At 43.4% G+C, this 26,453-nt stretch overlaps 3 protein-coding genes and 1 long non-coding RNA gene across 7 annotated transcripts; 3 read left to right on the top strand and 1 right to left on the bottom strand.

Moving 5' to 3' along the window:
• Nucleotides 1-761: 761 nt before the first annotated feature.
• Nucleotides 762-1,449, top strand: LOC103647649 (uncharacterized). The gene is made up of 2 exons (XR_562947.3): nt 762-960; nt 1,217-1,449. It is a non-coding gene; the product is annotated as an uncharacterized lncRNA (long non-coding RNA).
• Nucleotides 1,450-2,187: 738 nt separating this feature from the next.
• LOC100283937 (uncharacterized) lies at nt 2,188-6,241 on the top strand. Of its 3 annotated transcripts, none has more exons than XM_008669837.4 (4): nt 2,188-2,459; nt 2,545-2,891; nt 2,977-3,177; nt 3,867-6,241. In XM_008669837.4, the coding sequence occupies exons 1-3, from the start codon at nt 2,259-2,261 to the stop codon at nt 3,134-3,136; spliced, it is 708 nt and encodes a 235-aa protein (XP_008668059.1). In that variant the 5' UTR covers nt 2,188-2,258; the 3' UTR covers nt 3,137-3,177; nt 3,867-6,241. The 3 variants fall into 3 exon arrangements, with proteins under 3 accessions (XP_008668059.1, XP_035820710.1, NP_001357493.1); XM_035964817.1 differs by having other exon boundaries at nt 2,977-3,156; nt 4,660-4,769; NM_001370564.1 differs by having other exon boundaries at nt 2,198-2,459; nt 2,977-3,156; nt 3,867-4,168.
• LOC100194246 (uncharacterized) lies at nt 4,507-6,245 on the top strand. The gene is made up of 3 exons (NM_001139287.1): nt 4,507-4,566; nt 4,645-5,783; nt 5,957-6,245. Exon 2 carries the CDS (start codon nt 4,736-4,738, stop codon nt 5,765-5,767), a length of 1,032 nt encoding a protein of 343 aa, NP_001132759.1. The 5' UTR covers nt 4,507-4,566; nt 4,645-4,735; the 3' UTR covers nt 5,768-5,783; nt 5,957-6,245.
• A 25-nt stretch (nt 6,246-6,270) lies between these two features.
• On the bottom strand, nt 6,271-24,505 carry LOC100273824 (uncharacterized). 2 transcript variants are annotated; one of them, XM_008669325.3, is made up of 23 exons: nt 24,168-24,505; nt 23,493-23,904; nt 23,269-23,400; nt 22,771-22,859; nt 22,551-22,640; nt 21,296-22,013; nt 20,372-20,997; nt 19,977-20,262; nt 19,759-19,882; nt 14,421-15,943; nt 14,248-14,322; nt 13,692-13,815; nt 13,455-13,557; nt 13,301-13,384; nt 11,754-11,904; nt 11,439-11,668; nt 11,254-11,349; nt 9,041-9,190; nt 8,819-8,962; nt 8,076-8,189; nt 7,298-7,480; nt 7,107-7,151; nt 6,271-6,581 (listed from the first exon to the last, which is right to left on the bottom strand). In XM_008669325.3, exons 1-23 carry the CDS (start codon nt 24,225-24,227, stop codon nt 6,447-6,449), a joined length of 5,694 nt encoding a protein of 1,897 aa, XP_008667547.1. In that variant the 5' UTR covers nt 24,228-24,505; the 3' UTR covers nt 6,271-6,446. The 2 variants fall into 2 exon arrangements, with proteins under 2 accessions (XP_008667547.1, NP_001315972.1); NM_001329043.1 differs by lacking the exon at nt 14,248-14,322 and having other exon boundaries at nt 6,277-6,581; nt 24,168-24,432.
• Nucleotides 24,506-26,453: the final 1,948 nt, after the last annotated feature.

Here is a 26,453-nt window from a genome sequence, read left to right as displayed (position 1 = left end):
TATATAACATGTTCATCAATTATTCTGTAAATGATATGCATATAGTTTTGTTTTGCTGGAATATGGTAGCTCATTTAGCTCGCGAGCTGGCTCGTTAACGAGCCGAGCTAGAATATCAGCTCAGCTCGTAGAAAAATTCAAACGAGCCGATCCGAGCCGAGCTGAGCTGACCATGAACCGAGCGAGCCAGCGAGCCACGAGCATTTCGTCCAGCCCTACATTGGACCACATCACCGCACCCTGCAGAGGCCAATCGGAAATGGTTGGTCGAGGCAGGTAGATCCCGGAGCATCGCATGAGACACTCTCGGGCGAATCGGGAATGCGCTTTCCACCCGAGGCTAGCCTCAGGCGAGTCGGAAATGTGTTTCCCGCCCGAGACGGGCCTCGGGTGAGTCGTGACTGCGTCTTCGGCTCGAGGTTGGCCTCGGACGAGGCATGACTCGGGTCCCGAATTTTTTGTATTTTAGCCCTTAAACAGAAGTAAAATCACGTTTAGACCTAAAAAAATTTTAAATGCAGTTTTGGACCCTTTGCTCGGCGCCATAGACTATGGCGCTGAGGTCGTGTTGCGTTGGCACACCCCAGACGCGTGGCGTCGACGTGGAACCGAGCTCGGCGCCACAAATCTTGGCGCCGAGCTCGGTTGTGTTATTAAAATATTTGTTGCGGACATGAGCACAAAGCCCATCTAGCCCACTTGGTAGAGCACAAGGCTTCTAACCATGTGGTCGTGGGTTCAAGCCCCATAGTTTGCATTTTTTTTGTTTTTTTTTTGTTTATGTCGTTGGTGTGTCCGCTTAAATTTATTTCTCGCCTAGATTTTTGTTTATCTTCCAGGTGCACTCGATGATGCTGCCATTACAGAGTCATTAGAACTACACAAAATTAAGAGCCGCCAATGGGCGATTTTCAAAACATCTGCAATAAAGGGAGAGGGGCTCTTCGAAGGTTTGGACTGGTAAGTGGGGTCAAATTTTCATGTCCTAAGCGATGTTTCTGCAAGATATGACAAGTGGATGAATGTCTTTAATAAACCATTTGTATCATCAGTTAAAATAGTTCTTCATACATTATCAAGTAGTGGCTGTACTGTCCGTCGATCAAGATGCAGTTCTATGTATTAATTACAAAAAAAACACGCCTTTTGCATTTACGTGATGAGAGAGCTGGAGACATTATTGGAGGAAGCAACTTATGGTTGGCTATTATTGCAGGCTCAGTAACACGCTCAAATCTAGAAGCAGCTAAGGAGCCTCCGCCTGGTCATGAATCATTTGCTGGAGGCTAAAGAATAGCCGATGCTTGCAAGTCAGCGCGCAAATCCCATTCTCTTTGTTTTAACTCCAGAAGTTCTACACCGCCATCAATTATCTGTAAAGTGCGTGTTAAATTTTTTGGATACTACATTAGATGTACCCCCAGGTTGAGATCAAGAATAGGTCTGTGGCAACTTCAGTGTAAGTATAGGTAAATTATATAAGCTGAACTGACTTCAGTGACAAAACAAAGATAAAAAAAATCTAGGCGAGAAATAAATTTAAGCGGACACACCAACGACATAAACAAAAAAAAAACAAAAAAATGCAAACAATGAGGTTTTAACCCACGACCACATGGTTAGAAACCTTGTGCTCTACCAAGTGGGCTAGATGGGCTTTGTGCTCATGTCTGCAACAAATATTTTAATAACACAACCGAGCTCGGCGCCAAGATCTGTGGCGCCGAGCTCGGTTCCACGTCGACGCCACGCGTCAAGACGCTGCCAACGCAACACGACCTCGGCGCCATAGCCTATGGCGCCGAGCTGTGTTAGCTCGGCGCCATAGCCTATGGCGCCGAGCTGTGTTAGCTCGGCGCCATAGGCTATGGCGCCGAGCAAAGGGTCCAAAACTGCATTTAAAATTTTTTTAGGTCTAAACGTGATTTTACTTCTGTTTAAGGGCTAAAATACAAAAAATTCGGACTCGGGTCCCTCGCTCGGGGATAGTCTCGAGCGAGGCATGACTTAGGGCTCTCGTATCTTGGTAAGATCGGAAGCGTGTTTTGTTTATGAACCCTTTTTACTCAAGCTAGAGATTTTACGATTATGATCTAAATACCCGTAATTATGGTAACCGGCAACGAGCTAAAAGTTAGACGACTTCAGTAGCTTCTGGTGGGCAGAGGTTAAAAAAAAGCCGAAACAAAATCGTCACATCTATCATAGTGAGTTTGAGGACATTGGACCGCACCCTGCAGAGGCCAAGCGTCGAACACATGGCGTGCACCTTCCTCCGCCGCGCGTTCTCCCTCACCGCCGCCGGCACCCACGCGACCCCCCGAGTTGCCGCCGCCTTCGCTTCCACTTCCTCCTCATCCTCCGTCGTCGTGCCTCTGCGCTCCCCACTAGACCACCGTCTTCTCCGCCACCTCCGCTCCGAGATCACCTACCTCGCGGAGCGCCGCCCTCCCCACGTGGTAAGGCGGTATTCCTTCCCTCCGCCTTCCCCGCTGCGCCTCACGTTCTCAGCAAAACCCTCATGGTTTCCTCCTCTTCGTGCAGCCGCCGAGTAGCTTCAAGTCGTTCGCCGTGGAGGACCGCCCGGGGGAGCAGTGGGTGCGCCTCCGCGCCAGCGCGGGAGGGGGAGGCGAGGAGGTGAAGGTCGAGGCCACCATGTTCGACGGCGCTGCGGAGCCTGTCCCGGACGACGCGCCCCTCTTCCGCCGCGTGGAGTCGCTCGAGCGCGGGCCCCGCCTCCACCTCAGCCTCATCGTCGAGGTCGCCCGGGGCGACCGCGTCCTCGGCTTCGTCTGCTCCGCCTGGCCCGACGACCTCGCCGTCCGCCACGTGCTCACGCTCGCAGCTGGCGGTGGCAGCAGTGGTGGTCGTCGTGGTGGGCGCGATTTCGAGTATGGATTACTGTGTGGCGCTGCGAGCTGTGTGTCCCGCAGTTTATTCGTTCGCTTCCTGAGGGCTGTGTGATCCGGTTCGCAGGAAACTGGGGGGCGAGGAGAGGGAAGCGGTGACGAAGTTCTTGAAGGAGAGGGAGGTGGACGCCGAGCTCGCCGGATTCTTGCACGACTACATGGCAAACAAGGAGAAGATGGAGCTGCTCCGGTGGTTGAAGACTGTCGAATCATTCCTTAACAAGTAGGATAAGATCGCACACAGAAGGTAATATGTTGGTGAATATGGGTACGTCCTTGATTATACGTAAATTTAATCCGAGTCCTAGTAGAAATGAGTTCAAGTTAAAGGCCGCACTGTTGGAAAGGGCTCAGAATATAATGTTACATGGTCACAAGCGCTAAACGATGGAGGGGGGAGAATAACAGTCCACCCATTAGATTGGGAATTTCAAATTTTATAGAATTGTAGGTATTCCCATTAGACCCTATGTTGATAGAATTTATACCTACAGCCAGCTCGTGTTCTGTAAATTCAACCTTGCTTTTGGATTTTAACCTCTAGTGTGTGTGGTTTAGTTTCTGAAAGCAAATGGAATATATGTGGTCCAACAATACTGCCAAATGATATACAGCCATTTACCGACGGCCTACCTGTGTAATTTTCGGTAGGTCACTGTTGTTAAATTGTTCAACTTGTGCCAAGCTGCGGTGTAGCAGCCAACTAACTGATCTGACTATCTGAGGAGGCAAATAGTAGTAGAACGCTAGCAATAGTAAAAAAACAGCAGCAACATTAGCTTAGAATCTGAAGCGCTAAGCTTATGTATTACCTCTCTGGGAAAGCCTCCAATTACTAATCATTGGAGTGAGGAATTTGGTGCAACTATGCACCTGATAACCTGTTTCCACACAATAAGCCATACTAATCATTAATCGCCCCCCTCAGAAATCTCTAAACCCTCTCTCAACCTGCAGACACCGCTGATGTTACTGCCTAGTTTGGGAACGGGTACGCTCCAACAACAACTGGTGACGATCTCCTGCAGTCTCTGTGATCATCCGCATCTACCCCTCTGCTGACAATTGTGTGCTGAAGATGTTTGTTTTTAATCAGCTTAGATAGCTCAGCGCACAGCGCTCTTGGAAACTGGTGATCTGAATATCCTACTGGTACTTTCATTTCTTTGTGATAAGATTGTTCTCAACGGTGTATCTTTTAAGATACACCCCATTGGGTTTTTTTCCCTTTTGCAATATACCAAATCTCATTTTGGATTTCCAACCAGTTGCTATGTGCGTGCTTAGAGTAAAAATCTGCTCTTCTGAACTCTGACGGTTCAATGTCGAAGGAGGAGCTGTAACGGTTGGATTAAGCGGGGCGACGGCTCACATTTCAGAAGCCTTCACATGATGGCATTGACACACCTCAATCCAACAGTCGTGCCACTGCCAAGCTCCATCGCGCCACGCGTGATGTACGTGATTATGATCTCACTGACTAGCGGGCCCGCGTACAGATTCAACCCTCCCCTCCCCTCAACGGCTAGTTCCACCTCCGCATCCGTTGGGACAAAAGGGGGAAAAACCAGAGGGAACTTCACCAGCCACCAAAGTACCACACCTCTCCTCTCTCAAGAACCACCGCACTCTCTCTAGCAGGCCTCTGTTTTGTACTGTAAGCAGGCCTCTGTAGAGTTTGCAAAATGAAATTTGAAATAGAAAATAAATACTGTATATTATATTGTTTGTAAAGTGAAGTTTGAAACAGGAGCGAAAAGGTAGATAGTCACTCAGCTTCTCGAGAGATCGCCAAAGACGCGGCGCCGGCAGCAAGTTCTGCGGCGATGGGGCACAAGTACACGCCGACGTACTACTCGGGCCTGCAGGACACCATCGCGTCGCTCTGCAAGTCCATCCTGCCCTCCTTCCGCGTGGGCCGGCGGCTCACCTCCGACCAGGCCGCGGCGCGGCGCCACGCCGAGCAGCTCAAGTGGCAGCAGGAGTCCTTCCACCGCATCCTCCACCTTGCCGCGCTCCACCGCGAGGGCATCGTCCCGGCCCACGACGTCGCCGCCTTCCGCGGCACCATGCTCGCGGCGCTCGTCGCGCCGCCGCCGCAGCACCCCGAGCAGCCCGCGGTGCTCCGGGACAAGCTCCTCTTCCTCCAGGAGCTACTCTACGCCAAGTGCGTCTCCGCGGCGGAGTACAACGCGTCCAAGGCGCCCCTCGTGCGGCGGCTCGCCGCGTTCGGCGGCGGCGTCGTCGAGTGCCCCGATGCCGAGGCCTCGGCCGAGGAGTGGTCGGAGATCGACCTCCGTGACCCGCCTCCTCCCGCCGGCGCGGCGTCCTCCGACAAACCGAAGCACAAGGCCTTCATCACGCCGTGGGAGAGCAGATCCAGGAAGGATCAGGACGCGAACCGCAGCGCATCAAGGCCGCCGCTGGCCCCGGTGGATCATAACAACGCCAACAACGCGTCGGTCCTCATGCCCGAGTATTCTCCGTCGGAAGCGGTGCCCTGCAGGAAGGCGGAGAAGGGGAGGAGGAGGCATCTGGCGGGGATGTTCCACAGTGGCGGCAATGGCACCGAGAACAAGGAGCCTGCGGGGGAGGAAGGGGGGGTCGACGAGAAAGCGACGGTGAAATGTAAGAAGAAAAGCTCGTGGGGATTCGATGGCATCAAGAAGTGGAAGAAAGCTGGCGCCTGTAATAACAATGGCGAGGCGGCAGCCACCGGTGAGCAGCCGCAGCGTACTCCTCCGCGCTCATCGTACAGCGAGTGCCAATTGGAGGCGAGCCCCATGGCTGCATCTGGCCCGGATGCCAAGAGGGCCAAGACGAGGCTGCACTCCAGCACGGATGATGACTGCTTCTGAGCTGCTGCGTGATAAGGTAGTGTGAATTAGTGACTCCTCTCATCATGTATAAGTTGGTTAAGTTACGATTTTCATCTGGAATTACTGAAGTGAAGGTCCTGGTGGAAAACACAAAGAAAGAACTCTGTTATTGGTCATTTTTTTTTATATATTCTGTTTCCCAAAGATGGATGGCTCTTGGATTTGCAGGAATCAGCAGATCGAGGCCATCTCAACAAAGCTTCAGGTGGACAAGTCTGACCTCAAGCCCTTCTTGCCAAAGTAGATCACTGGATCATCCATCATTCAGATTAGGCGCATGATTTCTCATAAACGAGATAGTGACACTTTTTATGCTTTTGTTACTGGTATAATGGTATTGTTGTACTTAGGTTCAATTGTTACATTGGACCAGGAGTTGCTGTTTATGGCGTCATTTGTATGATTGGAGCCTACTTCCCATTGATTCCTTGAATGCACATCAGCTTTTCTCTCCCCCAGTGAGCATTTGCCCGACAAGAAACTTCAGTGTCACATGAACAGCTGATAACTCATTTGACTTCACAAAAGATAAACAGGCAGTTCTAGATGCAAGTTCCTACATATACAGCAGGCATGAATCGCAATTGTAATTTGTAAATATATAAGATATACATATAGATATATAAGTTATATATAGACATGTTACGCCCACCGGAAACTAATTGAGGTACCGCCTGCAGTATCTTGATCTACAAAAGCAAAGGATCCTCTGGCCTTCATCTTCCCGGTTGAAGTGGTAATCGTACGTAATTTCCTCCCCTGGGTTTATGTGCCGTTCTGCAAAGAACATTACCTGGATGAACATAGAAATAACAAAGTCAAATTTTAGTCCACAGCTGGAACTTGTGGGAATCATGTAGCTTAACATATACACTCCCTCCGGCCTCCTTCCAAATTGTAGCTCACTTTGGATTTGTCAAACTTCTCTAACTTAATCTACAAATTCATATAAAATCTCTACTGAAATATACTGTGTGAAGAATATAATGAAACAAATTTGATGTTCTAGATGTTAGTTATTAGGTTCTTTTACAAAACTAGTAGAAATTAAACAAGATTGACTTAGGACAAAACCAAGGTGAATTACTCCCTCCGACTCAAACCAAAACAACCTCTAGAGTTATCCTAAGTATTTTAAGTTTGACCATATGTATAGAAAAGAATTTATTTATTTTAGGACGGAGGGAGTACCATTTTTTAGTCAGAGGTAGGAGATATTTAGGCTAACGAGGCTGACACAAGGCATTACGACTAAAATTTACGATCCAGAATATTAATTTTATAAGAAAACAAACATATATATAGGCAAAATGATTACCTTCTTCTCATTCCTGACTGAGATTATTTTCGCAACGCAGTTTGGCTGATTCAACCAAGAATGAACGAATTGAATGAATATAAAACCGTACATTAGAATAATAAGCACACTAGAATCTCAAAAGAAGTCTCATCCCTCTTGTTCCAAGGGGTATCTAAAGAATGTTCAAGGCTTCAAGCACAAGTTATTACCTGGCATGAATGATTGACGAATCTTGCAATCCCACCTTTGCGGGTGGCATCAATAATATGCTCCCTGTCAATCTTAAAGAAATAACATGCACTCTTATATTGTTGCCGTTTCCCGGACTGGTATTCGATCTCTCTTCTGTCAGCAACCCGTTGCCCAACAATTTCACCCACATATTCTACAACCTGAAACATTTTTATGCAAAACCTGAGAATGGTTTTATTTGCTAGAAAATGTTGAAATTATTCCCTTGAATTTTGGCCAAAGTCCGGATAACTTCCTAAACTAACATTTGGTCTGATTTACTACCTCAACCATTTCAATTGGCCAATTTGCCCCTTAACAAGATTTGTCTTTTTGTTTCTCCAAGGAAAAGTTGAGTTTAAATTTCGGATTTTGTGAAGTGGTAATAGATGTCATGATTTATTTTTTAAAATATATTATAATTGTTTCATAATTATATTTTATGCAATTTTGTATTCTAGAGTTAATTTATTATTAAATGTCCTAACTGGTCAAAATAATTATAAAAAATATTTTATATATATATATCATAAATTATGGTGTCGACTATCACCTCACAAATTTTGAAATTAAAAAATCAACTTGAATGTGGACAAACAAAAGTAAAAAATGTTGTTAACGGGTAAATTGGAATAACCGGAATAGTTGAAGGGACTAAACCAAATGAAAGGCTAGTTTTCAGGGTTATCTAAACATATGCCAAACTTGGTGGCAGTAACTTGACTTTTTACTAAATTCCATTATCAGTTGAATTACCATAGAGCCGCGTGGAATAAAGACTGATGTGTAGAGACCAAGTCCATGTATGCCAGATTTGTAAACAACCAAATGCTTCCACCCTTTTAACTGCTTGTAATGGATGTACTCCTTCTGAAATGGAAAAATGACATGCATGGAACATTTAGTGCTTTGTCCCAACAATTGATTCTGTAATATTTTCTTTCCATTCCAAAATGTAAGATGTTTCAGTGAATCAGGGAAAATAGCAGGGGGTCACTGTTACGTGTGTTTGGTTTGAGAAATGGAATGAGTTGATCCATCACCATTTCATTTCTCATAGGATAATAATTAGTAATAATATGAGGATTGTGTTCATTCCACCAAATTTATGGAATGGACTCATGATGCACCACCTCATCTAGAATAGATTGATTCTTTAAACCAAAGACCCCTTAAACCACTGTACAATACAAAAAGGAATCCTCTAGCTAAGACCGAACGAGGCAGGGGCAGCGCTTGTTTAAGACCAAGCTGTCCCATCCCCCGGTCATCTGTTCGTTTGGTCAAGTTCCACCACTACCAAATAAATGCATTATCAAGACATATTTCATGATGGATTTAATGAAACCAATTTGGTGTAGAGACGTGCATTTTTTTTTACAAACTTGGTGAAAGAGAAGTTTGACTTAGTGCCAAAACAAAACATCTTCCACTTTAGAACCGAGTATGCTGCAAGCTATGATGTATCACTACAATGAAAGATAACTGAAAGAAAATACCTGTCCTCGTCCGCAGGGCTTTGAACCATTTATGCGTAACCAAGCATTTATCTGTTCTTGGGAAACACCGAACTCGCCACTGTACTCTTCATATTTTTTATGGCTACTATCAGAAAAGCCTTCTCCCTTTCGGCCTTTAAAACCCTGTTTCAAATAACATATAGCTATACAGTCATACAGATATTTGATTTACAGACGATAAAAATGTTCAAAAAGCATTACCTCTGTACGTGCACATGTCCAATTGTTGTTTCTAAAGTATTCTTTCTTAGGATTAACGTGACTAGAAAAAACAATGGCGTGAGACACGCATCGCCCATAAAAGCCAATATTTTCATTGTGCTCGCCTTCAGGCTCACTTTGCAGCAAACCCTGTTGACAGATATCACAAGCAAATATGGACATGGAAAATATAAGCTCCACGAACATAATATAAGATACAACCATTGAAACCTGAGTTTGAAGATGTGATAAATTACAAAAGGACCAACTTTTACAGCTGCGAAAGGGCCTCTAGCTGAGTTGGTTAGATGGTATGAGTAGCACTCCTCAGATCCTGTCATCCTGAGTTTGACTATTCGTGGGAGCGAATTTCAGGCTGGGGTTAAAAAAACCTCATTTGTCCCATGCCAAAGCACATGTCTAAGGCCTGGCCCCTGTCGTGGTCGTTCTCACATGGGCTACGATACCGTTGTGTATGGGTGAGGAGGGGTACGGGGGGTTTCTCGACCTATGTGAGTCTTCTTAATACAATGCCTGGAGGCTGTCTTACCCTCGCATGTCGAGTTTTTTATTGTTTTACAACTAAACAAAGAAAAACAGTACACTGGGAAAAAGAAACAGGAACTTTTTTGTTACTATTGGAAAGCACATGGCTTGTACCATCCTAAAGAGGATGTAACCGGATCGAATACGGACGAATATTACTGATTTTATATTTGTTTTCATTTTTTTGTTCGAATTCGAATGCGGATAGCTTCGGATACAAATACAAATATGGATTGTCTCGGTTACGAATATGGATAGTCAAGTGTCGAATACGGAACAAGTCGGATGCGGATAACATCGGTTACAAATATTCTCTTCGGATATGAAGAAAATTCATCATTCACATGTACCATACTTATGCCCTATTATAAAACTAATAGTTAGTAGCTAAAATTAGTTGAGAGGTTTAGAATGGGTCAGCTAATAAACCAACTAATTGTTAGGTATAACTCACAAATAGCTATTAGTTGTTAGCTGCTCCAACTCAACTAAAATCTGCTAACAACGTATTAGCTGACTAACAATTAGCTTTTGAAGTTTAGAACATGGCCTTATTGTAATAAGTATGAACTAGTACTCTTATTGGAAATGTGGGATAACAGAAAAAATTGATTGGAGATGCATCGGTAACGGTCGGAACCCAATAATTAAATCAGGAACATATAGCCATGACGATAGCACTTAAGAAATAACTATATTTATGAAGAGTAATTCATTTAGTATTTTAGCATTAATCATCAAGATAAATTTTTTATAATCACAATATAAAAAAGATAAAAAAACATTGGAAGGAATATGGTATGGCAGCACATGCAACCGTACATGGGCTATTGGCCTTTTGGGCCTTTGACGTCGGCAGCGCTGGCAGCACTCGCTGCCTAGCCGCCCAATGCCGGATACCCCAAGCACATGCTGCGGGCACGCAGCAGCACTAGGCACACAAGTTTAATACCACCTTGCCAATGAAAGGATGTGGTATGCTTTGATGCTATATATAAAGAGACCAAGTGGCTTTGGCTGAATACAAAGGGATGTGCTAGCTATTTGCACATCGGATCTTTATTCGGATAGTGGTCGGATATATCCGACAAATATCTTGGATATTCGATATCCGACAGATATTATGAATATTGTATTCGTATCCGGTATTCGAACAAAGTATCCGTATTTGTATTCGATATCCGAAAAAATGACCGGTTATCCGAAAATTGTGTCCGAACTGTTGTTCACTTTCTTCGGATTTGGATGAACGGATATATTCCGAACCATTTTACATCCCTACTTAAGAATCAAGCTACATGAAAACTAAGTGCAACAAAACACACCCCTTATTCCTTGGAGAACATGCAGAGAATTCAGGCATTCTGTGTCATTCCGGGTTTAACACACCATTATTCCTAGCTTGAAGAACATGCAGAGAATTCAGGCAGGAAACAGGATAAATCGATGCAAGCCTTCCCCCGCAATTCGAACCCGTGACCTAGTGACTCAGTGGGGCAGCACTCACCACTGCACCAGGCCTCCCTTCCAGTTTAGATAATATAGAATATACAAAAGTAATAAGTTGTAACCAAAGTTTCAAACCATTTCCTATATGAGCGTGCAGTAAGTAAAGGTAAGGAACACTTTTAGCAAAAAGAAAAAAGGTATATGTGCAGATACCATACCCTCTGATGTGCACACCAAGCATGAAAGAATACCAAACAATTTACAGCTCGGCACTTGACAAATGAGCCCCCAGTTCTGTCACATATTGAACATGCCTGATGAAAAAAGAATTGCAACAGTCAAGGTAAAGAAAAAGTTCATTACGGGTAATTCCATGGTCAGATTATGCATGTATGGAACTCACAGTATTTCTCTTGGCAGGTGAAGCACCTGAAACATCAAAAGCGCTCATTGTGGTGTCATTTGGGCATTTTGTGCCAGGTGTCCACAGCCCACAGACCATGTGAACCCACTGCATTGGTTGTGGTCCAAGTAAACTCGAATAGTATTTTCCAGAGGTCCAGGAATTGCTGGTGATGTTCTTCGCATTCATAATGTTATCCCCATGTGCACTGTCTACTGGATTTTGCAAGCCTGTTGCAGATAAAATGTTCAAAGCTTGTTGATTTGGAAGCACAAAATAAGATATGTTCGACACGTTCCCCATGTAACTACTTACTTGTACACTCACTGCTTGCATTTCCTAAGGAATCAACATAATATTCTGACCTTTCTAAATTCATCAAACCTTGGAGCAAACTTTTCAAAATATTCTTGGTTTTCAGTGCCCTTGTCATAGCTCCACCTCCATAACCACACAGCACACAGACCTGGAAACAGATGTAATGAGAGACTGGTAGGATGAACAAACTTTTTGTTCCCTAGAAACAATTATTCTCTATGTGATGGATCTTAGGAAAACCAAAGGTAGTCTGTATCATGAGGGTTCGAGTAAAAAAAGGCTGTAACATGAACAAATGCTTTCTAATAATCGTAATTTAGGCATAGAACAATTAAGCTAATATGATTTTATAAAGAATATATTTATATACTATTGTTGGTCATATGGGGGAGATATTTATGGGCTACATTCCTACTATACGAGAGCAAGCCAAAAAGCGTGTTATAAGTTGTAAAGTAGAAACATAGACTAGTGATACATAAAATCATTTTCCACCTCTTATCCTATGAATTTGGGATAGGCTTATATCTGAATTTTGGAAAGTGGTGGAATGTCAAATTCGAAACCAAATAAACTACTCTATTGAGTAAATTCCAATTCCTTTAAAATGAAGGGATCCAAACGGCCCCTAAGGCAATACAGTACAGGGAATGGCCTACCACTAGAAAATGCTTGCAAAGTTTCAGTTAAAGTGGTTGGGTCCACATTTCAGACCAGTAAGGCACAGATGCACTTAAACAGAACTAAAGTTGATGTAAAATAAACTTTGTGCTTCTTTAATATAATAATATGCAGCCCTCCTGCACGTTCGAGAAAAAAAACATCCATGGAGTAGCAAATAGGATGCAGTGGTCACTTAGTTTTTTTTAAAAAAAAAACACTGCATCCATGTAGACAGCTCCTTTTCCTGAAATCAAATCTGTGGATCAAGCGGATTGGAGATTTACTGATATAAGCTTTATTTCCTAAGGACATCAAGAATGGATAATATAGTATTTTTAGGTAGTACATATTCAAAGCAAAGAAATCAACGTGCATAATCAACAATTGAAGAAGATGAACTGGAGAAGCCATTGCACATATTGCATATTTGCATAACCAACAATGAAGAAGATGAACTGGAGAAGCCATTGCACATATGACATATTATGCTAAATAAATCACCACAAGGATGCATTCACTAATCTATCTTGTGACATCCTGAATAAGAAAAAGAACAAACCCAGTGTCGGAGGCTCTCACATGAGTGGGTTCACTAATCTATCTCGTGACATACTAAATAAAAAAAGGAACAGACCTATCTCGTGACGTACTAAATAAAAAAGCATAAACCCAGTGCCAGAGGCTCTGAGATGAGTGGGGTCTAGTCGTCTAGGAAAGGGACCAACAGAGGCAGGCCTTTTTCCCACAAATACGGAGAAGCTGCTTCGAACCCACGATCTGGTGACTCGGTAAGATAGCTCTCACCCAGGCATGCCCTTCATCTCATGAGTCATGACAGAATAAATGCTTAAATAAATTATTTTCTGAAAACGACTGCTTACTGTATCCATGGTATTATTCTTGCACGGTCTGCAAAACCATTGACCCCTAGGAACTTTTAGTACACCATAGCAGGCTTGGTGCACCTACACAAAATACAGGCCACTGTAAATATGCAGTAATAGTAGGGCACATGTACAGAGTAGTATGAAATACTTTGATATAGCACTTGCTGCACTCTATTAATCGATTGCAAGGCTCCAGGTCTGAGATCCCACAAACACAGCATGGAGAATTTGAGCTGAGTCTTCCACTGTATCTGTACAAGATAATAAGCAGAATTTGTCAGATCGGTTAGTAATGAAAGAAACTAGATAAATATAGGGTGTGCTCCCAAGAACATATCCTTTCTTGGAAAACAAATCCATAAGATACATATAATGGAACCTCAACCTCCTAGCATTCACTTCATGGGCTAGCACAGCATTGTCTTTGTCACTGCCAGAATAGCATACTGATTTGCTCCCGAATTTCTTAATCCTGGCAAGGGATACACTTGTTCTTCGATTCTTGGTTCCTGTACATGGTCGAATACTAGGTTAGTAAAATAAAAGTGCCGTTTAATAGTGCATCCTGATACAGTATTTATGTACAAAATACATCTGTTGCTCATGCGAATAGTTAATACATAATCTGGAGTATGTGTTTTTTTCAGTGAAAACAAAAGAGCAGTAGTTGTGTGGCATTGAATCAATTCTTGGTTGTGTAATGTTGTTTTAGAAAACAAAAATGGGTTTCTTACCAGTTCCATAAGTCGTTGAAAAAATAATTTAACTGTTTACTACATGGTGAACCACAGTCAATCTTTTTTCCTGAAATGACTTCAAAGTTTCTAAAAATACTAAAAAAGTGCTAACTACAGGTCATATAAAGCAATATCTTCCATCTTATGGAGCATAATCAGTTTCACTAATATACGGCCAACCATACTATGGTACTTTTCTCATACCATTACTTGATGATGATATTGACAGGCAATTTATTTCCACATCTGTTAGACCAAGAGAGTCATCTTCTCCAATGACTGAAATGAGATGGCATTTCATATTCCTAGTATTCTAAGAGAAAATCAAAGGAAGATATATGCTCAAACTAGTTGAAAAGAATGTTCTAGAACCATACCACCAGATGTTCTTTTGTGGAGAGCCACATGTGACCTCAGATCATTAGATGAATACCTACTCCTTTTGGAATCCTGCAGTTCATATTCAGCTTGTGGGCTGCAATTTTCATCATCAACGGAATACTTTTCTATAGAATAATCTGAGCTGTTCACAGAACAATCTGAGCTTTTCTCCTCATACAAGTGGGTGCTTTCTGTCTTACGGAGTTTAACAGCATTGCATCTCTTAGCCTTTTTAAGAACCAGATTGAGAGGAACAATTTTGGGAGATTTCCTGTTATCGTTTGTAATCCCTGTAGCAATTAAACTAGAATCAATCCCACCACTCCCACTGCAAGCACCTTCACTGTTAGTATTCGGTTCATTAACAATGCAATTCAGAGACACATATTTAGGAAGTTTGCGGACAAATGCTCGACTCCCTTCCTGGTGATGTCTTGTTTTATCCAGAGTGCTCATATCCTCTACTTGCCTCTTTCTATCATAGGAATCTAATCCACCAAGAAAATTGCCCTTGGCATCTGGTTGCTCATCACCTTCAAAAAACTTGGTCTGTCTGTGAAGCTGTTTCACATGCTTATTTAGATGCATAATAGGATGTTTTCGCTTGGTTCTCAACACCCTGCAAGAAAATGAGTTAACCTCATTTTGTGGTTGATAAACCCCCTTCTGGGACGACTGGGAACTAGCCCTAGTACAATCATCTGATTCAGAACCTTTAACAGAGCACCTCAGTGTTCTAGTCTTTTTTAGCAGTTCAGAACAATGTTCCTCATTATCTGTTTCTTCCAGTCTCCTTCCCTCAGAAATCTGATTACATTTGCGCTTCACTCTTGATGGACCCAGCTCAGATTTGGCAGAACTATTTAGGGGTTCTTCACATCCTGTACTGGTAGGCACATAGCTGGATGCTGAACTTTTCTCAATTCTTGATCCTTCATCACACAGATTTTTATGTTTGCTATGTTTAGCAGTAGAGGATACATTGTTAAATTCAGGTGATTTCTGGAACTTTGTCACTATAATGCTGGACGACCCAGATGAGAAACCAAAATTTGGCTGTCCTTTAGATACTGCAGAATCTCTATAAGCATCCTTTTTCTCTGCTACAGCTTTGGATGAACTGTCATCAGCCACTGAAGGTTCTGATACATTCTCCAGTCTCTCCGTTATAGCAATAGAAGGCTGGTTCATTACTTTCTCAGAGACATCTTTACAATGAGAAGTTTGAGGCAAGTTTCTTACAGCTATTTTATTGCTTAAGCATTGGCATATTAACTTCTCATTCTCCCCCAGTGTGCAGCATCTGGTAGGCATTTGCAGCTGATGGTTATCTTTAGGTGCAGCATGACCTATTTGGTCAATTATGACATCACAGTGTTTTGTAAAGTCACAACTAGACAAACATTTTGGGACTACAGAGTAGCAGCATCTTCCATTGCAACAAGAACCTCGTTCTTTTGTATTAAGAGGATCAAACAGAGAGTGTTTTGTTAAGCTATCTGCTGCATGTCCCATACAACTGTAATAAAGAAACGTACATAAATACAAGCATGGAGATAGGTACAGAAGCACATTCATGAAGTTTGATATATATACAAATGTGGCTATGGTAAGAGAATTAAGTGCAATAACATTAAAATCAAGATTTAAGTACTAAGAGAATTATACTGTTCCCCAATCCAAAATAGAAGTCCATTAGGCCATGAAACGGCCTCCAATAATTCACATTGACTAGCAATTCAAAATGAAACGTGCCTCTTTAATTTTTCGTGATGGATCTAACATCGATTTATGTCAATTTATATTATGTTTTAGATATAGATGGCTGAAGTTAAAAGGTTTGACTGACAAAAATCCTAAATGAACTTTGGGATCAGATCAAGTACAGAGTACATAATGATAACAATAGTTGCAAAAAAGGGAAGGAAAAAAGGAAACCCCAGATAGATCCTTACTTCAAAGCGTTATCAGGTGTTCTGGAATGTTATAAAAAATGATTTGTTGGCTTTGTTTGATGCCTTCCATAAGGGGGAGTTACCTCTTTTTAGACTTAATTTTGGCCACATTATTCTCGTGCCTAAAAGTAAAGATGCTATGTCTATTCAACATTATAGACCTATTTGTTTACTAAATGTTAGTTTTAAGATCTTTACCAAAGTACTTACAAATCGAGTATCGGGGGTAGCAAGTAAGGTAATAGGCCCTTCCCAGACAGCTTTTATACCAGGCAGGAATATCATGGAAGGGGTAGTGGTTCTACATGAGACTATTCACGAGCTGCGTAGAAAAAAGGATTGTGGGATGATTTTGAAGCTTGACTTTGAGAAAGCTTATGATAAGATCAAATGGCCTTTTGTACAACAAACATTACGTATGAAAGGTTTTTCCGAAAAGTGGTGTGCCTGGATTAATTCAGTCACAACAGGTGGTCATGTTGGCATTAAAGTGAATGACCATATTGGTGCAAATTTCCAGACTTATAAAGGTTTACGCCAGGGGGACCCTCTTTCTCCTATTTTATTCAATATAGTTGTAGACATGCTTGCTATTTTGGTAAATAGAGCAAAAGAGGAGGGTCAATTCGAAGGACTCATCCCGCATTTAGTGGATGGGGGTTTATCCATTCTGCAATATGCGGATGACACCGTCCTTTTTTTTGCAACATGACTTAGCAAAAGCGGCAAATTTAAAGCTCTTATTGATAACTTTCGAACAAGTTTCAGGGTTAAAGATAAATTATCATAAAAGTGAGCTTTTTGGTTTTGGTCTGACTGAGGAGGAAGAAACACTCTATCTCTCTCTATTTAGATGCCAAAAAGGCGGCTTTCCTTTCAGATACTTGGGGATCCCAATGCATTATAGAAAGTTAAGTAATAGTGATTGGAAAACCATAGAGATAAAGTTTGAAAAGAAATTGAGCAGCTGGAAGGGAAAACTTATGTCGGTAGGTGGCCGGTTAGTCTTGATTAATTATGTTCTCACAAGCTTAGTTATGTTTATGTTGTCTTTTTTTGAAGTGCCTAAGGGTGTACTGGAAAAAATAGACTACTATCGCTCTAGGTTCTTCTGGCAAGGAGATCATCATAAAAAAAAGTATAGACTTGCATGTTGGGATATTCTTTGTCAACCTAAAGACCAAGGAGGTCTAGGTATTCAGAACATAGAGGTTCAAAATAAGTGTTTGCTTGGTAAATGGTTATTTAAATTGATTAATGAGGACGGTCTATGGCAGAATTTACTTAGGAACAAATACCTCAAATCTTGTACCTTGTCAAAGGTAGGTAGAAAACCTGGTGACTCTCATTTTTGGTCTGGGCTACTGAAAGTTAAAGACCAATTCTTTGGTCTTGGTTCCTTTATTCTTAAAGATGGGAAGCAGATTAGATTTTGGGAGGACACGTGGACGGGTAAACAACCTCTAATGATAAAATTTCCGTCCTTATATAATATAGCTCGTAAAAAAAGTGATACAGTGGCAAATGTTTTTAATAGGATTCCTCTAAACATCTCTTTCCGCAGAGCGCTGGTGGGTGGTAATCTTTTATGTTGGAATAGATTGGTCTTGAGTATTGCTCATACTCATCTATCCACTGGGAGAGATGAGTTCAAATGGAATTTGTCAACCTCGGGGCTTTTTACGGTCCGTTCGATGTACAATGCTCTTATTAGTAATCCCAAGATTTTCTATTTCAAACCGCTTTGGAAGATGAAAATACCTTTGAAAATTAATATCTTTATGTGGTATCTTATTAGAGGTGTAGCTCTCACGAAAGACAATCTAGCTAAGCGTAGATGGCAGGGAAGTAAAAAATGTGTGTTCTGTGATTCGAATGAATCTATACAACACTTGTTTTTTAAATGTCATTACGCTAGATTCTTTTGGAGGCTTTTATATTGGTGTTTTGGTCTAAGTACCCCGAGATCATTTAAACATATTTTTGGATCTTGGTTGCATGGGGTGCACCTCAAAGTTAAAAATCTGATTATTACAGGTGTTGCAGCTTTATGTTGGGCTATCTGGATAAGTCGGAATGACTTAGTGTTTAACAAAACCCCGATGGTTACTTATTTGCAGGTTCTGTTTCGGGCGACCCATTGGCTTAGGTTTTGGGGATATTTGCAGAGGGTTGAAGACCAGGAGATAATCAAGGAGACGTGTCGACGGATCGAAGTCGCATCTATGCAATTTTTTTCTTATTTTGGTTGGACTTTTACGAACAGGATTACATATTGAGGTTATAGTATGTCTGTTGGGTGTCGTGTTTATTTTAAGAATTGTGGTGTAAGATTGCACTCTATGTTGGGAGTGTTGATCTTTTGATGTTACTTTGTTTGTAAGGCTGTACCTCCTTTCATAGAGGACAAAGCCGGGACCTGGTTTCCATTATCTAAAAAAAAATCTTAGTCTGGCACAAATGTTACAGTAACTATATCCTTGCACTCAGGAAAAAAAACAGGAAGGATCACAGCTCAGAAAGGATATCATAATTTGAATTAAATGATGGAAAAAAGCGTGTCAAGCCCCCTGAGCTATTAGAGCATGTCCAAGAGTTCCCATATATAACATTTAAAGTCAAAACTAAGGTTTATGCAACAAAAAACCCCTCCCTCGAATTTGGGGTGATATGTTGTCTGACTTGTATGTTATTTGGGATAAGGGGAACTGTTAGAGGAAAGAAGTATTTAGCAGGGTTTTTTTTATTAGGATGCTCCTACATCAGAATATAGAGGAATTAACTCTAAACCCCTAAACTACAGAACTTTCACAAATAATTTAAATTATGGTATGTATGCTGCTAGAATACATATTCTCTAAAATGAGAAGAAAAAACTCAGTCGGTGGGGGAAATACCATCCCCACGGTATTTCACTAAGAAGAGTTCAACCAGAGCCTGGACGAGAAAAGCCACGAAAGTTGACTCCCCCATACGTGGGGATGTCGCCCCCTATTGGTTCGGGCTTGACCCGTGCTTTGAGGCCCAACCCACACGACCAGCCCCTTGTACGAGGGCATGCCGACCATAGGTCGGTTCACCCATGCTGACCAAGGGAACCAACGAGTGACTTTTTTTAACCCCAACCTAAAATTCGCTCCCACATGGAGTCGAACCCAGGACTTGAGGAGTGCTACTCAGACCATAATCAACTCGGCTACAAATACCCAGAATAAGGCAGCAATTCGATCACAACCATAATAGTGCATCTTGGTTACAATCACGGGGTTAAAACGTTGATCAATGTAAACAGTAAGGAAAACAAAGGTTCATAGTGTGATGGCAATACCCAGCAAGAATAGCAACAAGGAAAACAGGAGGATCAAATAAACCAATTTACCTTCTGCAGTGCAGTCCATTAATGGGACATGAGTCACAGGAAGACTGCAAGACGTATTCCCGAGAACATAATGATGATCGTTGTGTAAAAGTGGAGCAACTGCAAGCACAAAATTCATCTAGCCCTAAAACAAAAAAGGGTTTACAATGAATTAAAGCTTAGAAACATTTAAATAGTTGTTCATCATAGAAACAACCATTGCAGATGAAGAAAGCAACCTTCAATAGTAGGCTTATTGGCTAGAACTGGACCAACATCACTAGAAAAATGAGTTCTGCACATGTGACCAGGTATAAAACCAAGCTTGGAAGCATCTTCCTGAATTTTGCAACAGCATCCACAAATCGATTTTCCCAATGTTGGCTGATCATTTTGGCAAAAGCTAGGTAGAAGCTCACGAGAAGAACAACAAGATTTCCCATTATCGCAACTGATTTTTGTGAAAGCTCTCAAACTTCTATGTGTGCAGTCATCAACTCGCTCAAAAGTACCATGGCCCCTGGCCTGCAAAAAAAATGCATGGATTATAGAAAAGTAATAAAGAAGTAAAAAACAACCGTTTTGATGGATGTGCTTGTTGTTGCTTCTGCTATGTGCAACAAGGTCAACTTACCATTTTATCATAGAAACAGGGAACCCCAATCTCACCATGTGCAACCTGATGGGATTTATTACCCACGTGAATGCAGCTCATGCAATTTGCATGACATGAAACCCTTGCAGAAATTTTCGAGATTCCGGTGTTAGGTTGACTAGGCAGCAAATGTGACAAGGAATCACCATGAATCAAGTGTTCCTGACTATTAGCATGGGATGCATCTTGAGGATTATATCCAGAAGAAGCCACTGAAAGAGAAATGCCCTCTGATCTCCTTTTCGTATGAACAATGGCTGAGGCCAACTTTGAGTGCTTATCATTAGGCACCCTTGTTTCAATCTGTCTAGTGGCACTTTCTGGATGATCAGAACCACATGCAACATCCAGGGCCTTAGGAAGATAGTGCTCATTACTGTTGAGAATGTCATCGATGGGTTCGGGTGTATTATTCCTCTCAAGGTGTGAAAGAAATAATGAGATAAATGAATTCTTGGATGTATCATCTGTAAGCTCATCACCTTCAGAACGCTTCATGCCATTAACAACTTCAAGTGGTTGCTTCTTATTTCCGGTACTAATGGATGGTTCATTATGTTCGGATAGACTTTTGCTGATCTTTGTTGCTTGCTTTGGAGAAGGATCTGAGCCACATGATCATGGTGTTACATGTCATATGTGTTCCACAAGCAAAAAGTGCTCTCAAGTCTCAAAGGATGTGCACGTATAATTATGAATCAAATCAGACGTTTCTACTATGATGCTCCAAATCGTACAAAAAATTAACATATATCAATAAAAAATATTTAACAGTTTCTAATTGTGGCCTTTCAATTTGACACTTAAGAGTCTTGGCATGCGAAGCAGAAACAAAACTGTACCTTTGAATGACAATGCACAAAGAAAATAATGAAAGAAACAAGGTACAAAAGGCAAGCTCACTTTGATTTATCGGAGGCCTATGTGTTTGGGGTTTCTGAAATTCAATCATCGTTGATTGCCCCAATGGGGAAAGAGTAGTCATAGATTGATGATAAGAAGATTGCCCAAGCTTTAATTCAGTGTTTGAAGCATTGCTCAAAGTGTCCTGGAATGTTTTATTGGAGAAATTTGGTCTGCACGCCCTACTATCATGGTTCATAACTCCTGTAAAACGTGGCATAGGATTACAAAATGACGCATCAAAGTTTTTCTCCAAATGGATTCCATGACTATGGGCCAAATGATTTCCATTGTAATGTCTTCCCATGCTTGCTTCAAAGTGTGGGCTTCCACTAGGAGTGGTAAGTGGGTTCAAGTCGAATGCATGAACTGGATGGTTTTTAGCGGGCCCTAAATTCACCACAGCGGAATTCTGAAGTAAAGCAGAGTTCTTTGTAAAAGTTTCATGCACATCAACACTCTTTCTGTAATATGTTTCATCTGTCCTGTTTACTAGCTTCTCAACATTAGTGTGCCCTCCACCCTCAACGGACAGATCATTGGAATAAGCCGGTTTGTTCATATGTCCAGTGATTTTTCCATATCTACTTAACAACCCCATTTTTCCTGTTCCACTGTTTCTTGATGCAAGACTTTTCAATATGTGCTCTTCTGGAGAACTTTTCATATGTGCCCATTCCGGCCAATCCCACCTGGTGTTAGCAATAGATCCTCCGACCTAGATACATACAAAGGGGGGTATGTAATGAAAGCTCTGCATAAATGTTTGAACTGCAACAACATGCACATCAGTCATGCTGGAACTGTGCATCCCTGAGCTTTGTTTTGTCCATACAGAGAGAAAAATGTCTCAAAGAAAAAGGTGTGCAGGAAGAGCACAACTAAATAAGGACAGTTGTAATCACTATTTTTTTATCGAACGCGCAGGAGAACTGCGCATCCTTTATAATAGAGAGGAAGAAAAGCCTTACAAAAGAGGGGATCTTGCTGAGCAAGTTCCCCAAGGAAATTACAAACTGGAACCGTAACTTGACCCGACCTCGCCAAGAGCTGCAACTATGCTTATGCTCTTTAGCTCTTCACTATTTTATATTGTATAATGAAATCTTACAACTAATTCATTGTTGTAGTAAGTCTTTTACATGAGTTATATTTTGCAACTAATTCATGGACAAAAGGCATTTACTTCTACTAATATGTAACTTGGACCAATCAAACTACAACAGATGGGACCACGGCTTGATGTAATACTCACCCCTATGCAGAATTTGAACCATTGTGCAATACTCATGCCATTCTCCAAGCAGACAATTTCACCAGCTTTTTCTGGAATTCCTCCAGCATGCTGTAACAAGCATATGCGAGCACATAACTTTAAAATTTCAGGCATAAATTGGATAGCTTTACCAGCAGAAAAAATATATGGCAGTGTTAAATGTGAAACCAAGAAAATAGTTAGGACAATCCTTTAGCACCTCGCAGAATTTAGCTACAGACATTCGCAACCGATGACACAAGCAGATAACTCCAAAAAGCCCAGCTTCGCCCACAAAAAACTCTCCGCCTATTCAAGTGCCATGGGCATGTCAGGAGATTCAACAATGTATGTCAAATGAGGATAATTGATTTGGGAAATAGCATCAAGATATTGTTATAAGTATCAACCAATAGTAATCTCAAAATTTCTCGCTTTTACCAAATGTATATTGCTATTAAAATGCTGAAAGCAGGAACATCGTCCAATAGCTGGGCATAAATGTTTTTTTCTTGCAAGGAGGATGTAAATGTTTTGGTTGCACACAACTAATCGTGCATATTCAAATGACTGTCTTTACTTGAGGACATCCCAGGTACAGATTTTAGATGTGGCAAAAAAATGTTCAGTGTAACTTTGTAGCCATCTCAAAGACTACCGCCACAGTGATACTGTGGTAGTCAAGTCAGGTTGTAACAACATTGCAAGTTCAACCCACCAACATTCATACAGGTGACACGGATTCGATCACCAGGCAGTGTAGGATGCTGATGAGTCATCGATTTGAATGGCAATTTCTGCAGTCCATGGACACTTGAGTCCTGAAACTGCACACCAACATTTGCTATTCCTGCAAGTTGAAATTGCCGCGAGTGGTCAGATCACAGGAAAGCTACGATTATGGACATGTAGTCATTGCCTCCAAATTCACTGGAACCTTACCTTCGTTAGCCGAACTTTGACAAGTAAAAATACCCATTCCATTAGCACTTCTGTTCGGGAAAAGCGCTCCAAAAGAGGACTGCTCATTGCTACTGCTAGCTGGCAATCCATGTCTCGGATACTTGGGCAGAGTGGCAGCACTGCTGGAGGGACCAGCCCGAGTAAAATCAATGGTACCAGCAGCATTGCTCGCATTTGCCCGAGTGAGGTCCGGCGCAAGATCGAAAGTGCAATAGTTCCCCGGAACTTGAGTAAGCAACTCATTGCTCGGCCCCACTCTCGGAGGCGGCCCGGATTGCAGGGTCGAATGACTTGCGAACAGCTGCTCTGGCGCTGCTGCCACTCGGCCGGCCGCCGCGGCCTCCTGCGCGGCGAAGGGGCGGAGCAGGTGGCGCAGAGTGACGCCGTCCATCTGCATGTACACGCACGGTAACAACGCCATGTTTAGCGGCGAAGTACGGACACTCAAGCAATGAAACGTCGAAATAATCCCGTACGGCAGCATTTCAACTGCAAAATCGTGCGCACACACCATTCGCAAGCCACTAAAACACGAAACCAACTCCCGGACTGTTTGGGTGTCGAACACGACCTACCCCCACCCCGCATTAAACGATAGAACCAGAAGTCCAGACCCCCCCCCCCCCCCCCCCGAGATGCGCACGTGGGACGTACCTGGCTGGGCAGCGGTGGCACCGGCGGAGGCCACCGCGCGGGCCACGACGCACCGTCCATAGCGCGGCGCCGCGGCAGCGAGGGGCGTGGTTCAGTTGAGTCGGTGGTTGGTGACCCGGCTAACCGCAGCGAGGAGAGGATGAGAATGTGAGAGGTGAAAAGTGATTTTGCAAGCGGTAAGGGACGCCCGCTGCTGCCGGCGTGGGGACATGGAGTAATGGGGTAACCTGCGCTCGCGCAGCGGCGGGTTTACTGCAGCAGCGTGTGTGTGGGGTGGGGGGAGTGGGGACGCATGGCGCTTTGGTCGGGCTCGCTTTTGATTGTCTTGTCGCGTCAGGCGGCCAGACGCCGAGATGATGGGTTTGCAGTGGTTATTGTCTCGGTGGACCTCGTCCATTTGACCATGCGGTAGCAAAGGCAAAGCCGGCGAAACGCCGCCGGGACGCGCTGCGGTGCACCGGCCGACAGTGGTGTCAGCGGTCTAAGCACTGATTGATTCCCACTGTCTTCTTTCTTTCGATGATGTCGTTCCCCGATTTTTACTGCTGCCTCTCTCCTTTGCCCTGCCTTGCGCCAGACTAGGGACGCTGTAAAAAAAAAGTCGCATAGCTGGTGGATGGTGAAAATAGAGCAGCGACCAGCTTAATTATATTCTTACTCACTGGACTGGATAGGATTGGATGGTGAAAAAAACTGAGCTTGTTCGTTCGATACCAATACATATAGATGGAGGGAGATTAAGGTCTTGTTCGGTTAATCTCGTTACCTATGAATTGGATAAGATTGGAAAAAAAAATAAGAAAAAGTTTGACTTGTTTGGAATTTAAACTCACCCAATCTCACTCAATCCATATGAATTGAGAGCTAACCGAACAAGCCCTAAAGGAGTTTCAATCCCTAGTAAATCACAATTTCTCTCAATTTGTATCAATCTCCTTCAATCTATATAGATTGAAAATAAATGAACAAGCCCTAATAAATTGTTCGCTCCCTATGTGGGTTTTTTTGAAAGATGCATAGAGTTGACCTTGTCAATGTACACAGTAAGAAAAAATGTAGTTGATATACAGGGACAACTTGTAGGTATAATAATATATATGAAACTACGAAAGTGTATTACATTGTGACGGCAACATTGTATAAGCAGTCATGTGTGTATCTATATATAGAGAGAGCAATGAAATCTTGCAGTTTGCAAGTGTCGGCGTTTTGACCCCGGGGGGTCCCTGGACCGACGAGTGAATTGTCGTCGCGTGCCCCAGCCCAGATGGGTCGGCGCGAGATGGAGCACGAAGGGGGGAAGAAACAGACAAAAGGGGAAACCCACGGCCTTCGTGTTGCCCTGCGCCCAGGTCGGGTGCGCTTGTAGTAGGGGGTTACAAGCGTCCGCGTGGGAGAGAGAGAGAGCCTTATGCGCCGGCCCGTTCCCCCGCGCGGCCAACCTTTTCGTATGAGAGCCCTGGACCTTCCTTTTTATAGGCGTAAGGAGAGGGTCCAGGTGTATAATGGGGGTGTAGCAGTGTGCTAACGTGTCTAGCAGAGAGGAGCTAGAGCCCTAAGTACATGCAGTCGTGGTAGTCGGAGAGGTTTTGGCACCCTGTTCATGTGATGTCGTGGCCGTCGGAGGAGCGCTGGAGCCCTGTGGAAGGACAGCTGTCGGGGCTGTCGAATCCTTGCTGACGTCTCCTTGCTTCCGTAAGGGGCTGAGAGCCGCCGTCGTCATGGAGCACGCGTGGTGCCATCATTATTTGTTTACCGGGGCGAGCCAGATGGGACGCTGGTCTTGTTCCCCGTAGCCTGAGCTAGCTAGGGGTAGGGCAATGATGGCCCCCTGTGACGTGGTCGGTCCGAGCCCTAGGTCGGGCGAGGCGGAGGCTCCTCCGAGGTCGAGGTTGAGTCCGAGCCCTGGGGTCGGGCGAGGCGGAGTTCATCGTCTTCCAGAGCCGAGGCTGAGTCCGAGCCCTGGGGTCGGGCGAGGCGGAGTTCGTCGTCTTCCGGAGCCGAGGCTGAGTCCGAGCCCTGGGGTCGGGCGAGGCGGACTTCGTCGTCTTCCGGAGCCGAGGCTGAGTCCGAGCCCTGGGGTCAGGCGAGGCGGAGTTCGTCATCTTCCGGAGCCGAGGCTGAGTCCGAGCCCTGGGTCGGGCGAAGCGGAGTCCGTCGTCCAGCGTCGAGGTTGAGCCCGAGCCCTGGGGTCGGGCGAGGCGGAGCTTCCTATGGCGCCCGAGGCTGGACTTAGCTGCTGTCAGCCTCACTCTGTTGAGTGGCACAGCAGTCGGAGTGACGCAG

This window comes from Zea mays, chromosome 2 (genome assembly GCF_902167145.1).
Source record: "Zea mays cultivar B73 chromosome 2, Zm-B73-REFERENCE-NAM-5.0, whole genome shotgun sequence".
Taxonomy (NCBI): Eukaryota; Viridiplantae; Streptophyta; class Magnoliopsida; order Poales; family Poaceae; genus Zea; species Zea mays.
Note: the sequence above shows the minus strand (reverse complement) of the source record. Positions and strands in the feature narration are given on the sequence as shown.